At 39.0% G+C, this 14,290-nt stretch overlaps 1 protein-coding gene across 3 annotated transcripts in view; it reads left to right on the top strand.

Annotated features, from left to right (window-relative positions):
* Window positions 1–14,290, top strand: part of LOC127412963 (glutamate receptor 1-like) — a 146,754-nt gene that overhangs the window by 23,465 nt on the left and 108,999 nt on the right. For all 3 annotated transcript variants that reach the window (XR_007892509.1, XM_051649701.1, XM_051649700.1), the window contains exon 3: window positions 12,668–12,907. Coding sequence is in view for 2 of the 3 variants with exons in the window: in XM_051649701.1 (XP_051505661.1) it covers window positions 12,668–12,907 (240 nt within the window). In the remaining variant the exon portion in view is untranslated. The remainder of the gene's footprint in view (window positions 1–12,667; window positions 12,908–14,290) is intronic.

The following is a 14,290-nucleotide window of genomic DNA, read 5'->3' as shown; positions in this document are numbered from 1 at the left end:
GTGATGTATCAAATAATCATTCAGTGTAGACTTAAAAACAACTGAGAAATTCATCCTTTACCTCTTTTCCATGTATTTGTCCATGTTGTCATTGTTGTTGTGGTTGCTGAGGAATTAAGCTATAAAAACTCAACCCCTAAGAGCCCAAACACTGTATATGGGCTGCAGTAGCAAATACACAAAGGCCGGTGCTGTAATCAATCAGGCGATCTGTCAGTTTAGTCATTTGTGTGTTCGGTGAGAGTTCAGGCAGTTCAACGTAAACAAACTCCTACACAATGTTAACATCAACTATAATATACTTACATTTATACTTTATACATTTGGATACTTATGGTGGAGTGGCAGGTGGGGTGGTAATACTTTGTTGCCACCCTGGTAGATCCACCCCTGGTGCTGTTGTACAGAATATCAGAACTACTGTAATTCAGTACAACAGTACTTTTGCCTGTGTGATAATGCATTTAAAGAAAAGCCTTGCCCCTGGCTTCAGATGTTGTACCATGAACATATTTGTAAAGGTTGAATTTCTTGGAAATAACAGATGTATAGCTGACCTGGAACTGTCCACTTAGGGCACAGCTACAGTAGGATACAAGAGTCATTATTACTACTTATACCACGGGTCTGTTGAATGCTTAATTCTGATTGGTTGATGGACGTTCTAAGCTGTGCAATTATTTTTCAAGTAAACGCACGGCTATGAAGAAGTTTCGGGTCTTGACCGCATAACGGTTCCATATCACTTCACCAAATTATTTCAGTTATTTCAAAGAGCCCTAAAGGCTACCACAACAAAATAACCAATTAAAACAAAGACGGTGGTTAAGTACATTGGATAAGAATGACAAACAATGTCTATAATATCAAGAATTTCTTTCAATTTCTGGTGAAAAGCACCCTTGTGCTCCCTCTTTCCATCTCTCTTTCGCTTGCACCCACAACAACACTGACACATACATGCGCACCCGCGCTCACACACACACACACACACACACACACACACACACACACATGAGCCGCGACCAACAAACAGAGCCGCACCCCGTGACTTGATCAATAAAATTGTTTCTATGTTGGAATTGACTCCAAAGCTGGAACCGGTTGATATTTTTAGACTGTGTTTATTTCCTCGACCACTGAACTACTACACATTTCAGAAGCCTAACAGCACTAAAACAATTTACAAAAGAATTATAAAATGGCTGCATCTTAACAATCATCAACCGGACTCTTCATCTGTATTCCCAATCATACAAGCCCTTCAACATATCTGCTTTCCAGACCTGTATTGTTTGCTGGAATTTTTACCTTGGATTAAAATCAAGTAACATTGCAAATTTGTGACAGTAAATTGGCAAACAATAACAACTTCCCTGATGTTACAACACAAGTCTGTAACAAGGAGATGGCAGAGTTGAGTTAGCTTCCCAGATAACATCAATGCATCATTATGTTAAAGTTCAAATGATCAATGTGCTGCACTTATAAAAGTGAGAATGTAACGGTTCTCTACTCGTTCTGGAAATTTATGAAATCAAATTCAAAAACAAAAATGTTAAATACACGTTATAAAATCTATATTTTTAAAATTGTATGAAATAAACCAGTACGACAACCTGGATTTTTAAATAAAACTGAAGTGTAATGTTTGGACATTTTATTCAGTGTACAAAAGGTAGTGGACAGTCACTGTACATTCTAATTTAAACCTATTTCTAAACAAGAACACATGAGTGGTAACAGACAATTTCACTGTAGGTTAAATGGTGCTTTTAAGATTATTTGCGGTAGTTCTTTCAAATACAGGTACATCTACTCAAATTACCCTAAAATGTATCTCATGGGATTGAAGTATCAAGCTTTGGTATGTGTATATAGGCCCTGATTTAATTTTAGAATGGACCTATTAATAGTAAATGTCATTCATGCTATTATAAATAGTGCAAAGAACGCTTAGTAGTGAGCTGTTTATCATGAGATTTAACTTTACCTCATGTTTTTTTCGGAATCGAAAAAGAATCGAAAATATGAGTCTGGAAACGACTCGGAAATTGATTCCCAAATTTCTGGAATTAAACAGCCCTAGTTTTATCTCTAGATATATTCTGGTTTTCATCCCTAAAATGCTCTTGTAAGTGGAACTACTTTCTTCCACCACAAATTCAGCATCTTGCTATGATACAGCCCAAGCCTTCGTTTCTAGTTCGAAAACATCACTTTAGAACTAGCAACGGATGATTGTGAGGTTTGTGCTGCTTTACTGGAGCACTTACTGGAGTAATAAGGTTGTGTGTGTGCGTGTGTGTGTGAGTTTGTGTGTGAGTTTGCTTTTGAGGGATAAAGAGAAAAACTTAGAAACTGAGATTGCTTCTGGGATTACCTTTTTTTTTGCAGCTCTCATCAGAAGTAGCATCGCTTAAAAATCGCCAAGATGTAAGTTTAAGTACTTCACAGCAGCAGCGAGTTTTGCCATTTTTGTATATAGCTTCTCCGATGTAAACCTTAACAACTGTTTTCAACCCCACTGAGATGCAGTGCGCTGACATGACTGCTCTGTTTATCACTCGCAAGTAAGTGTGTGCGGAATGCGTATAATGTATGTGTGTCCACGTGTGTGAGAGCTTAAGAGAGGGGGAGTGTGAGAGTGTTTCCCTCAGATATTTCAGATAATATAGAAACTGTTGTTTTGATCAAGTGTATCTAGCTTTGATACAGCTTAAGCCTTCGTTGCTAGTTCAAAAACGTACTATCAAGGAATTTATTATTTTTGGAATCGATTCCCAGCCATAGATAAAACCCTGAACGATGTCTTAAGATGTGGTAACGGTGGTATAAGTGGAATAATTGACACTGGCCTGTTGAATTATTGAAAAACAATGCACACCCGAGGTGTAAAGGCCGCTCTCAATTGTGTGTGTGTGTGTGTGTGTGTTTATAGAGAAGACTGGAGGCCAAAGGACAGAGCAGAAAACATCATTAAAGCAGAGCAGGTGGATAAAAGAGGTGGAGCTTGGTTGTCCTTTAAAGGCCATTGCACTGTGCAGTTGTTCAAATAATCTCCATACACAGACATGTTATCAGTCATCAACATGCATCAAAAACAGCACACAGGCTCCAAATAATGCACAGGTTCTTTGCTCACGAATTGAGGGGGTAGGGGGTGGGGGGGAGAGAGAGAGAGTGAGATAGAGAGAATAAGTGAGTGAAACAGATTGAAAAGGAAATGGCTATTTAGTCTGTGGAATTCTCCTGAGGGAGTCCTAACTAAGACTACTCTCAGTCTGCAGTTTAAAGCAGGTTTACTCCACAGCACTACCTGGCAAGAAATGTCTCAGACACACTGTAATTTGAATAGACTGGCCTCACACATATTAGGTGGAACAGATTTAATTTAGGCTGAGCACAAACAGAGAGGCTGGAAAGCCAGCCCTGCATCCCAGCTCCAAAGCATTTTATATTTTTCTTCACAGTTATAATGCAAGTTCATGATCCTACTGTTGAAAGTAGAGAGTGAAATATCCCTTGTGTAAAGGAAGAGTTAACCCAGAAATTAAACTTTTGTCATCATTTACTCACCTTTTTGTTGTTCCAAACCTGCAAGACTTTCTTCTTTTCATGATATACAAAAGGAGATTTTTACAGAATGTTCATGCTGCTCTTTAGCTTATAATGAAAATTAATGGTGACCAGGTGCTGTCAAGCTCGTAAAAAAAAATAAATAAAAAAAAGGTAGTCCATACTATATTCCAAGTCTTCTGAAGACATTCGATAGCTTTGTGTGAAGAAAAGACAAAAATAAGTTATTTAATGATAATCTTTATATCCAACGTAACTCAATCTCATTTGCGCTTCCATATATTGAAACTTGGCACGTTGCAATTAGTTATGAGACACATTGGAATCAATGTCATTTGACATGATTGAAGTCAATGGTGCGTGATGAGGTTGAGTAAATGATGACAGAATTTTCATCTTCATTTTTTTAGGTGAACTATTTCTTTAAATATGAACAAATATCAAATAAAACTGTGATTTTTATGGGAATTATGGCATAACAAAAAAAAAAAAAATATATATTTTTTTTTCTTAAGTCCTTGTCTTAAGTAATAACCCATCTACTGCCTTTAATTAAAAAAGCTTTAGACTCTCACACACCATCAAGGAGTGTTATGAACACAAACATGCTGAACGTTCACTACCACAAATTCATCAGTCATCACCACTTTAATATTTCAGTTTTGTTGGGTTGGGCAGACCCATTGAGATCTGCTTGCAAGATCGTGCCAGAAAGGACAGATGCTACCAGGATCTTTAGCTGGGCCGGAGAGAACAGGTGGGCCAAAGGTGGCCACATCACTTTTTACATCTCCACTCAGACTTACACAAACCACTGCAGGTGGCTAGTGTGTTCCTGTCATTAGAGGGCCCAGTGACACGACCATGTGCTCCCTGTCAGGAGGAACATTTCATAACAGCAGAGCAGATGTGAGCGAAAGAGAGATAGAGACGCACACTTCCAATCTGCTTCCAGATTATTAAACTTCTGGGAAGTGGCAGCAAGTAATGAGTTACTGATTAAAAAACAATTTGTTTTTCATTTTACTATTTTGCCTCTGATTAGCTTTGCTCAGATCAGTCAAGTTAATGTGTATTTGAGATGGATATTAACATTTTTGTCATTACTTGCAACAGACATTAGTTATAAGAGATTTATAACTTTTTTTTTTTTTTTTTTGCCTTTTTAACACTTTTAATTGAAGAAGAGTAGAGCAAAAATGTGACTGTCCACTTATTGAGTGGCCTTTATTACAGAAGTATTTATCCCAATTATTTTCTCCATCGGGATTTAAAAAGAAATATTCAGTAAATAATTCTAAGCCATGAACCAAACCAACCAGCTCCAAGAACAATAATAACTCGACAAACTGCGAATGACCTGATCAAATCAATAACGACAGTACTAACGTAAAATACACTGGCGACCAAAAGTTTGGAATAATGTGCAGATTTTGCTGTTTCGTAAGGAAATTGGTACTTCACCAAAGTGGCATTCAACTGATCACAAAGTATAGTCAGGACATTACTGATGTAAAAAACAGCATCATCACTATTTGAAAAAAGTATTTTTTGATCAAATATAGACAGGCCCCATTTCCAGCAACCATCACTCCAACACCTTATCCTTGATTAATCATGCTAAATTGCTAATTTGGTACTAGAAAATCACTTGCCATTATATCAAACACAGTTGAAAGCTGTTTGGCTCATTAAATGAAGCTTAACATTGTGTTTGTTTATGAGTTGCCACAGTATGCAATAGACTAGCATGTCTTAAGGTCAATATTAGGTCACAAATGGCAAAAAAGAAATGGCTTTCTCTAGAAACTAGTCAATCATTGTTTTGATGAATGAAGGCTATACAATGCTTGAAATTGCCAAAAAACTGAAGATTTAATACAAAGGTGTACACTACAGTCTTCAAAGACAAAGGACAACTGGCTTTAACAAGGGCAAAAAGAGACGTGGAAGGCCAGATGTACAACTAAACAAGAGGATAAGTACATCAGAGTCTCTAGTTTGAGAAATAGACGCCTCACATGTCCTCAGCTGACAGCTTCATTTAATTCTGCCCACTCAAAACCACTTTCATGTACAACAGTAAAGAGAAGACTCAGGGGTGCATTCCTTATGGGAAGAATTGCAAAGAAAAAGCCACTTATGAAATAGAAAAACAAAAAGAAATGGTTAGAGTGGTCAAAGAAACACAGACATTGGACAACATATAATTGGAAGAGTGTTATGGGTCTTAACCCCATTGAGATTTTGTGGGATCAGCTAGACTGTAAGGTGTGTGAGAAGTGCCCGACAAGACAGTCACATCTATGGCAAGTGCTACAGGAAGTGTGGGGTGAAATGGCACCTGAGTATCTGTGTCATGAATCCTGCCTTTGTTGTTCCTCCCGCTCACCACCAGAGGGCTCCATCACCTGGGGATTGACTTTAACTCTCTGGACTCCATTTCCCATAATCCCCGTACCTGTCACTGATTACCTGCTCAGCTGTTTCTCATTTACTCCGCTTTTTAAGTCTCACTCTCTGTTTTGCCCAGGCTGACATTTCTGAGCATTTTCTGAGTTTGTTGTATTTCCTTTGTATTATCCAGGACTGTTTACCCTGTTTTTGATCCGTTGCTGCCTGCCTACTATTATTGCCTTGTTTATCTGGATTTAACCTGTGATTGTCTGCTGCCTGCCCCGACCTCTTGCCTGGTTATTGAATGTCCCTCTGGACTGCCTTTGATATTACAGCTGCTGGAGATTTACCTCTGCCTGTCTTTATTGCTACGTTTATTGTTATTAAAAGCTGCACATGGATCTCAACTCTGTTGACTCATCATTACAATCTGGACAAACTGACAGGTGGAATGCCAAGGATCTGTAAAGCTGTCATTGCTACAGGTGGAGGATTTTTTAATGAGAACTCTTTGAAGTAGTTTAAGATGTTCTGAAATTTTTTTTTTTAATTGTAATAGTAAATTTTCACATTATTAATGTTCTGACTATACATTGTGATCAGTTGAATGCCACTTTGGTGAAGAAAAGTACCAATTTCTTTCCATAAGAGCAAAATCTGTACATTATTCCAAACTTATATATATATATAATTATTTAAATGTAACTATAATTATTTAATCAAGATATATTGAATTATTGTTATTTGAGGGGCATTCTCAGCAAATATTTATGTATGCAATTAATTGCGATTAATTTGATTATTCGGCATGCCATGTAATTAATGCGCAAAAAAAAAAACAATCTATTGACATAATATTGTTTCATAATATAAAGCTTGATTTATATTTATTTTATTATAAGAACAACATATTTTAAGGTGATTCCAAAGTATGATATATACAAATATGTAAATAGTTTGAGTAGACAGACTGACTGGATGACCTCATCTACAGTGCATAACGGGAGAGGGTGTTCACTGTTCAACTGTTTTGCTGCATTTTCATTTTTATGGTAACACCGGCTTCTCTGATTGGTGGATCGCTATTAAAAATGTATTAAAAAATGTTATTGAAATCAGGTGGTAATTCTTGTTCTGAAAGGTCTAAATGCCAGACTTAAACTCACATCACTTTCATGTACATCATGGCTCAATGTGTCTAAAACATACTGAATGGTTCAACTCCAACTTAATTTATATTTTGAAACTTGTATCTGATCTTGTGTCAGTTTAAATAATACAATCATGAGTGGACATATATTCTATTTTGACTCTTTCAGATGTTCTCTAAGCCCATTTGTTAATTTGTTCATCATTTGTCCAACATTCCAGATCATAAAGCATTGCTGTTTTCAAATTGTTTCCTTTCACCATTTTTGTTTTGTTTTTTGACTTGAGCAAAGCACTAAAAGCTGTGCTAATATAATGCGGTAAGGAAGGAATAATTGACGACAGACCGTTGAATTATTGAAAAATAATGCACACCCAAAGTGGTAATGCAGTGAAGTGACCGTTACACCTCGGGTGTGCATTATTTTTCAATAATTCAACGGGCCGGAGTCAATTATTTTGCTTATACCATGGTTACCACACCTTAATACATCGTCATGATTTTATCTCTAGACATTTTCTGTTTTTCGTCCTTAAAACACTCTTGTAAGTGAAACTGCTTTCTTCCGCCATGGATTCAGCATCTTGTTTTGATACAGTGAGCTGGTTTTTGAGTGATCAAAAGAGAAAACTCAGAAACTGAGATCGCTTCTGGGATTACCTTTTGTGTTGCAGCTCTCGTCAGAAGTAACATCGCTTCAAAATTGCCAAGATGTTTAAGCACTTCTCAGTAGCAGTGAGTGTCGCAGTATTTCCATTGTAAACCTTAACAACTGTTTTCAACCCCACTGAGATGCTGATGTGCACTGACATGACGGCTCTTTTCGCTTGGTTTTTCGCTCGCGAGTAAGTGTGTGCATAATGCGTATAATGTATGTGTGTCTTAAGAGGGGGGGAGGGGAGCACAAGGGTAATATAGAAACTATTGTATTGATGGATAATATAGAAACTGTTGTATTGATCAAGTGTATCTTGCTTTGATACAGCTCAAGCCTTCGTTGCTAGTTCGAAAACTTTAGAGCTAGCGACAGAGGATGTGCTGCTTTTCGGCATTGGAGTAAAAAGGAAGTGTGTGTGTGTGTGTGTGTGTGAGAGCGAGAGAAACTGAGAGAGATCGCTAGTTGAATTGCCTGTGTTTAAAGTGGCTCTCATCTGGAATAACATGGCTTCAAATTGCCAAAGTGTTTTACACCCTTGCGTTTACTTGAAAAATAATTGCACACCTTAGAACGTCTGTGAACCAATCAGAATCAAGCATTTAACAGACCTGTGTTTGTATAATAAACTTTAATCATACCTCTGAGTCATTTAGAATGAAGGCGTATTCCAAATGGTATCAAATAAAATGTATTACAATGTTCCACTGATGTTAATTGCCAGGAAGTTCAATAATGTGATGTAGTTCAATAAGCACAGGTTATTAACATTGTATAAATTGACAAAAAAAAGGAAACTATGTGGAACCATTCAAGACAAGCACATATGGTACTACGAGAAGCTTAATTCAATGTGCCATTTGTCTTCGGTAATGGCTTACTCAGAGGGATGCATTCCCCCACCTACCTTTCTTTTTTTCACTTTCTCTGTCTCTCTGGGTCCACAAAGCTCAGCACAAAAAGAATTAATGTGCAAGTCATCAGTCACAGAGGAAGCAAAGCTGTGTGATAAGAACACCTCCAAAATTACCTCAGAGCTCACCGCAGCGTCTGTTAGAAGTGTCATATTCATTATTGCTTAGCACTGAGCGTGTGACTTTTATATACTGTACAATGACAACTGTGTAAATGAGTGTGTCTTTGTGGAATATTACACAACAGTCTCTTTATAAGATTTAATTTTGTAGGTTATTCTTATTTCTGGGTTGCTTCATATTATCAAACTTCAGCTTCAGCTCAACTGGTCTTTCCTGCAGGATTTAGGTTGGATACTACCGGCGGCCAAACAGTACCAAAATTGTTTAGCGTACATAAATAACAAAAATGTTCTAGTAACTAAAGATTATATAATTAGCCAATAACTCATTGTACAAAACATCCTCAAAACCATGTTTATCCTTGTTGCAAATGAACCTGTATCAACATTTTGTTCATGCTTTTTGAGGATGAGGGCATGTCACGCAACTGTTGGCATTTGCCTAAGTTGGCTAGCTTCTATCAAGTGACAGATGAATTTGTGCCAAAATGCAATTGCGTTTGACTGGATACACATCCTTTGATGACAGCAATGAAAGATATGGGAAGCGTTTTCTCATTCCTTTTAAAAATTGCTACGCCTATTCATTTTGCTGTCCTAAATATGCACAATTATATGGTTATTTGCATTATATATTACTTACATTTAGCATTGCAGACCTGTAGCTGATTTTTGGGATGCGATGCACCAGTTGTGAAACACTGGTCTGTATATCACTTGAAGTTAAAGGGTTTGTGTTGTGGATGAATGTTGAAATGAGTCACAGGGCATGTGTGGGCCAGCGGTCACAAACACAAATGCACACACACATGCTAACGGAGCTGGCACCCTGCTCTTCTTGGCTGTTTTGTAGTGGGGCAGGCAGTTTGGGTGATGGCCATGCCTATCACTCTGATTCCCTCTGTGCCCCTCAGGCAGCCCCTGCAGGGATTTGGGCCTTGGGCAGTGAACAGACTGCAACTTCAATCTGTTTAGTTTCACCACTGAATTGTGCGGCCCAGAGCTGCAGTGAAAAATAACCTCGACCTGGGCAAAGATAACAGCAGCAGAGCATAATACAGCATTAAAATGAGGGAAACCCAGTAAAGAAAGATGGTTCCAAACAGATGGAGGCCATTTTACCACCAACAGAGAAGGGGGGGAGATATTCAACGTTCAAGGTAGAAGAGATAGAAAAGTGTCCCGCTGTTTGGTGAATGTCAGTGAGCCCCTTGTGTGCATTGATTATCTGCACCCTCAGAATTTCTATCCATACTGTTTCTATACTGCTTCAAGTTTTCAGCTAATGACCCTGCATCAGTGTTAAGTGGCATGAAACAACTTACGAATTACAGGACTCCTGCCCCCAACACTGTAGAGGACCAACATCTGGCTGACGATTTGAATGTGTTCTACTGTAGATTTGAAAGGACCAATCTCACACCCCACACCCGTTCTGACCTTCACTTCACACAAACACCAACACCTCCTGCAACCCCCCTCCTCCCCCCTCCTGCTACTCAACCTACACTTAAAATCTGTGAAGAAGAGGTGTGCCATGTCTTCAGAAAACAAAAGACAAGGAAAGCACAGTGCCCAGATGGCGTTTCACCCGCTTGTCTTAGATCCTCTGCTAACCAGCTGGACCCCATCTTCACACTGACCTTAAATAGATCACTGGAGCAGTGTGAAGTCCCATGCTGCTTCAAACGCTCAATAATCATTCCTGTCCCAAAGAAACCCAAAATCACAGGACTTAATTACTACAGACCCATCGCCCTGACGTCTGTGGTCATGAAATCATTTGAGAGACTGGTGTTGGCCCACCTGAAAGACATCACTGATTCTTTTCTAGATCCCCTTCAATTTGCTTATCGAGCAAACAGGTCTGTGGAGGATGCAGTCAACATGGGATTACATCATATCCTGCAACATCTGGACAGACCAGGGACATATGCAAGGATCCTTTTTGTGGACTTCAGTTTGGCTTTCAACACCATCATCCTAGCTATTCTCCAGACTAAATTACACCAACTCTCTCTTTCCACGTCTATCTGTCAGTGGATTACCAGCTTTCTGAAGGACAGGCAACAGCTAGTGAGACAGGGGAAATTCACTTCCAGCACCTGTACAATCAGCACAGGTGCCTGAAGTTTGCAGACGGCACCACTGTCATCGGCCTCATCCAAGATGATGATGAGTCTGTATACAGAAGGGAGGTTGAACAGCTGGCTGTCTGGTGCAGTCAAAACAACCTGGAGCTGAACACGCTCAAAACGGTGGAGATGATTGTGGACTTTAGGAGGAACACCCCAACACTGACCCCTCTCACCTTTCTAAACAGCACTGTGGCAGCAGTGGAGTCATTCAGGTTCCTGGGCACTACCATTTCACAGGACCTGAAGTGGGAGACCCACATTGACTCCATTGTAAAAAAAAAAAAAAAAAAAAAAAAGCCCAGTAGAGTTTGTACTTCCTTCACCAGTTGAGGAAGTTCAACCTGCCACAGGCGCTGCTGATTCAGTTCTACTCAGCAGTCACTGAGTCTGTCCTCTGCACTTCAGTAACTGTCTGGTTTGGTGCAGCTATGAAATCGGATATCAGAAGACTACAAAGGACAGTTCGGACTGCTGAGAGGATTATTGGTTGCCCCCTGCCCTCCCTTCAAGAACTGTACACTTCCAGAGTGAGGAAAAAGGCTGGAAAAATCACTCTGGACCCCACTCACCCTGCCCACTACATTTTTGAACTGTTGCCTTCTGGCCAACGCTACAGACCTCTGAGCACCAGAACCGTCAGTCACAGGAACAGTTTTTTTTTAACCTCAGGCTATCCATCTCATGAACAGTTAAAATTGCCCCATTGAGCAATAATTATGTGCAATTCACAGTTTAGTCTTTTTGTATTTATCCAGCAAATCCTGCCTCATCTGCCAATACATTCCCTTGCACTGTATATAACAGATTTGTATTTGCACTACATGTGTATATATATGTGTGTGTGTGTGTGTGTGTGTGTGTGTGTGTGTGTGTGTGTGTATATAATTTATTTACTTTTTAATTTCTATTTCTATTTATTTATTTATTTTTAATAATTTTTTTCTTATTATTATCTCTGTCTTGTTGCTGTATTGTATTGTTGTGCACTGGAATCTCCTGTCACCAACACAAATTCCTTGTATGTGTAAGCATACCTGGCACTAAAGCTGATACTGATTCTAGTGCAATGATGGTTATTCACAATAATTACTAATTGTTTGGCAACGATTAATAAAATCAGTTCTCATTCATTAGTATTTGCATACACAGATGTGTATGGACATGCATTTGTTCTTACTGTCGTACTAATGTTGATGAATCTGGATTATTCTAAATGAGGGGGCGTGTGCCTGTAGTTGCTAATTAGCATAATACACACTTAGGCCGTCTCCACATAAGGGCTTTCCACACAACTTCTCCTCTACAGCCATTAATTTGCAAATGTATCCTTACACTCTCTAAACACAGCAAGAGTAAAACCAAATTTGCCATTATCAAAAACAGTTGAAACATAATTATACAATACACACACACACAGACACACACACAAACAAATGTTACTCTGAATTAAATTATATACACTATATATAAGATTTCTGCTTAACACATTTCATGTCTGTGATTTTTGCATACATATGGTTTTTATCCTAATTTGATTCTAAATTTAGAAAAAAATGTGAGCGCAAACTTGTTAATAATAATGATTTCTGCATGCAGACATTCACACTCAGGTTTTGCTCACAAATATGTGCATGCACATGGTTAGTGAATGAGACCCAATGTGATATGAATGATGTCTGTATTATAAATCATAAATGCTCTATTTTCTTCAGTCTGTTCACAGTTCTCAAAAGGAGTGTATGCCATCATTGGGGTGTATGACAGGAAGACCGTGAACATGCTGATGTCGTTCTGCGGTGCGCTACATGTCTGCTTCGTGACACCCAGCTTCCCTATGGAAAACTCCAATCAGTTTGTCATACAGCTGAGACCCGAACTGCAGGACGCCCTAGTTGGCGTAATTGAGCACTACAAGTGGAGCACGTTCGTCTACATGTACAGCTCAGACTCTGGTGAGACCTGCTTTTCATGATCTATGCTAAAAACTCTTAGGGGGAATTTACTAAAAATCCCACTGATCGTATTGTTTATCTGTATGTGCTCTCAATGGTTAGGGTAAAAGATGTTTTCAGGGTATCGCAATGAAATACCGCAAGCTAAAGTGGCGCAACTTTAGTGAATTTGCCCCTTAGAATTATCTTTTGAATATGGCTGGTTGGTTTTCTGAGACCCAATATTTACCCCCACATTGCTGGTGTGCAGATTGAGTCAGCTTTTGTTCCCATTTTGTTTGTGAACGTGTTGGTGTGCAATGACAGATATAGATATGACTCATGGGAGAGCTGGTTATGTGTTTTCTGCGTACTGATCTTAGTGAATGCAACTCTCCCTGCACATTTGTGCATCTTTTTCCATGGAGATCTGCCAAAATGACTCTGTGCCAGAGTAAAATGCATTCAGCTAGGGGTCCAAATCCCATTTTTATAGCACCCTAACACACTGTGTCATTGTCATTTCCATATATAACCCGCAAAGCAGAGCACTACAGGAATGTTGAATGCCTGTCTCTACTTAGTTTGAATGAAGACAATATTCCCTGATATTCCCAGGTCTCTTTCAGAAAAGTCCTGGGTAGCCTGTGCTGTTCTCTGCTGCTCCCCCAGCAGGTAGTGTCTGACACACCTGTCAGCACCAGGTGTGCTGTTTCCCCCAGCAGAACCCCCCCCCCGTAGCCAATCGGCTGCAGTGTCCCCATAATGTGTCACCATCTGTCACAGACGTTCAGCTCAGCTGGGCATGATGGGAGCATGACACAATTTGCATATTACAGGTACATATTACTTTTTTAAGACAGAGATGGAAAAAGTCTTGTTTCTCTCTCCTTCCCTCACTGTTACTGTCAGAGTATGTGAGCGTGTTGAACCAACAGCAATTTCCTCTCCCAGCTCAAAACATTTTGTAATCACTCCGTTCTAAATCCACTCCAGGTTTTCCATTTTCGGCTCCCAGCTCACTGGCAAGAGAAACCCAGGAACAAGTTTGCTCCATCTGCACCCAGTTACCGCTCCACTGTAAAGCTCTTTCAATGCTTTTATTTAAATATCATGAACACCTAGACACAAGATGTATTTAAGGAAATCCTATTTAAGCAATTTTCGTACAGTTGCGAGTGTGTTATGAAATGATTTTTTTTAAATATTGAATAGACCAAGGGTTTTCAAACTTGTGTCCAAGGAGGGGGCCGCAAGGGGATGCTTGAATTTATTTTTATTACTTTTTTAAAGAAGATTTTACAAAATGTATTTTTTTAGAGCAGTCAAAGTTAACTTGTTAACTTAAAGCTGTAGTTTGTAATTTCTAGGGATATCTCCGAAGCCGTCTTGGTTATGTGAAGC

This window comes from Myxocyprinus asiaticus, chromosome 22 (assembly GCF_019703515.2).
Source record: "Myxocyprinus asiaticus isolate MX2 ecotype Aquarium Trade chromosome 22, UBuf_Myxa_2, whole genome shotgun sequence".
NCBI classification, from domain to species: domain Eukaryota; kingdom Metazoa; phylum Chordata; class Actinopteri; order Cypriniformes; family Catostomidae; genus Myxocyprinus; species Myxocyprinus asiaticus.
Note: the sequence above shows the minus strand (reverse complement) of the source record. Positions and strands in the feature narration are given on the sequence as shown.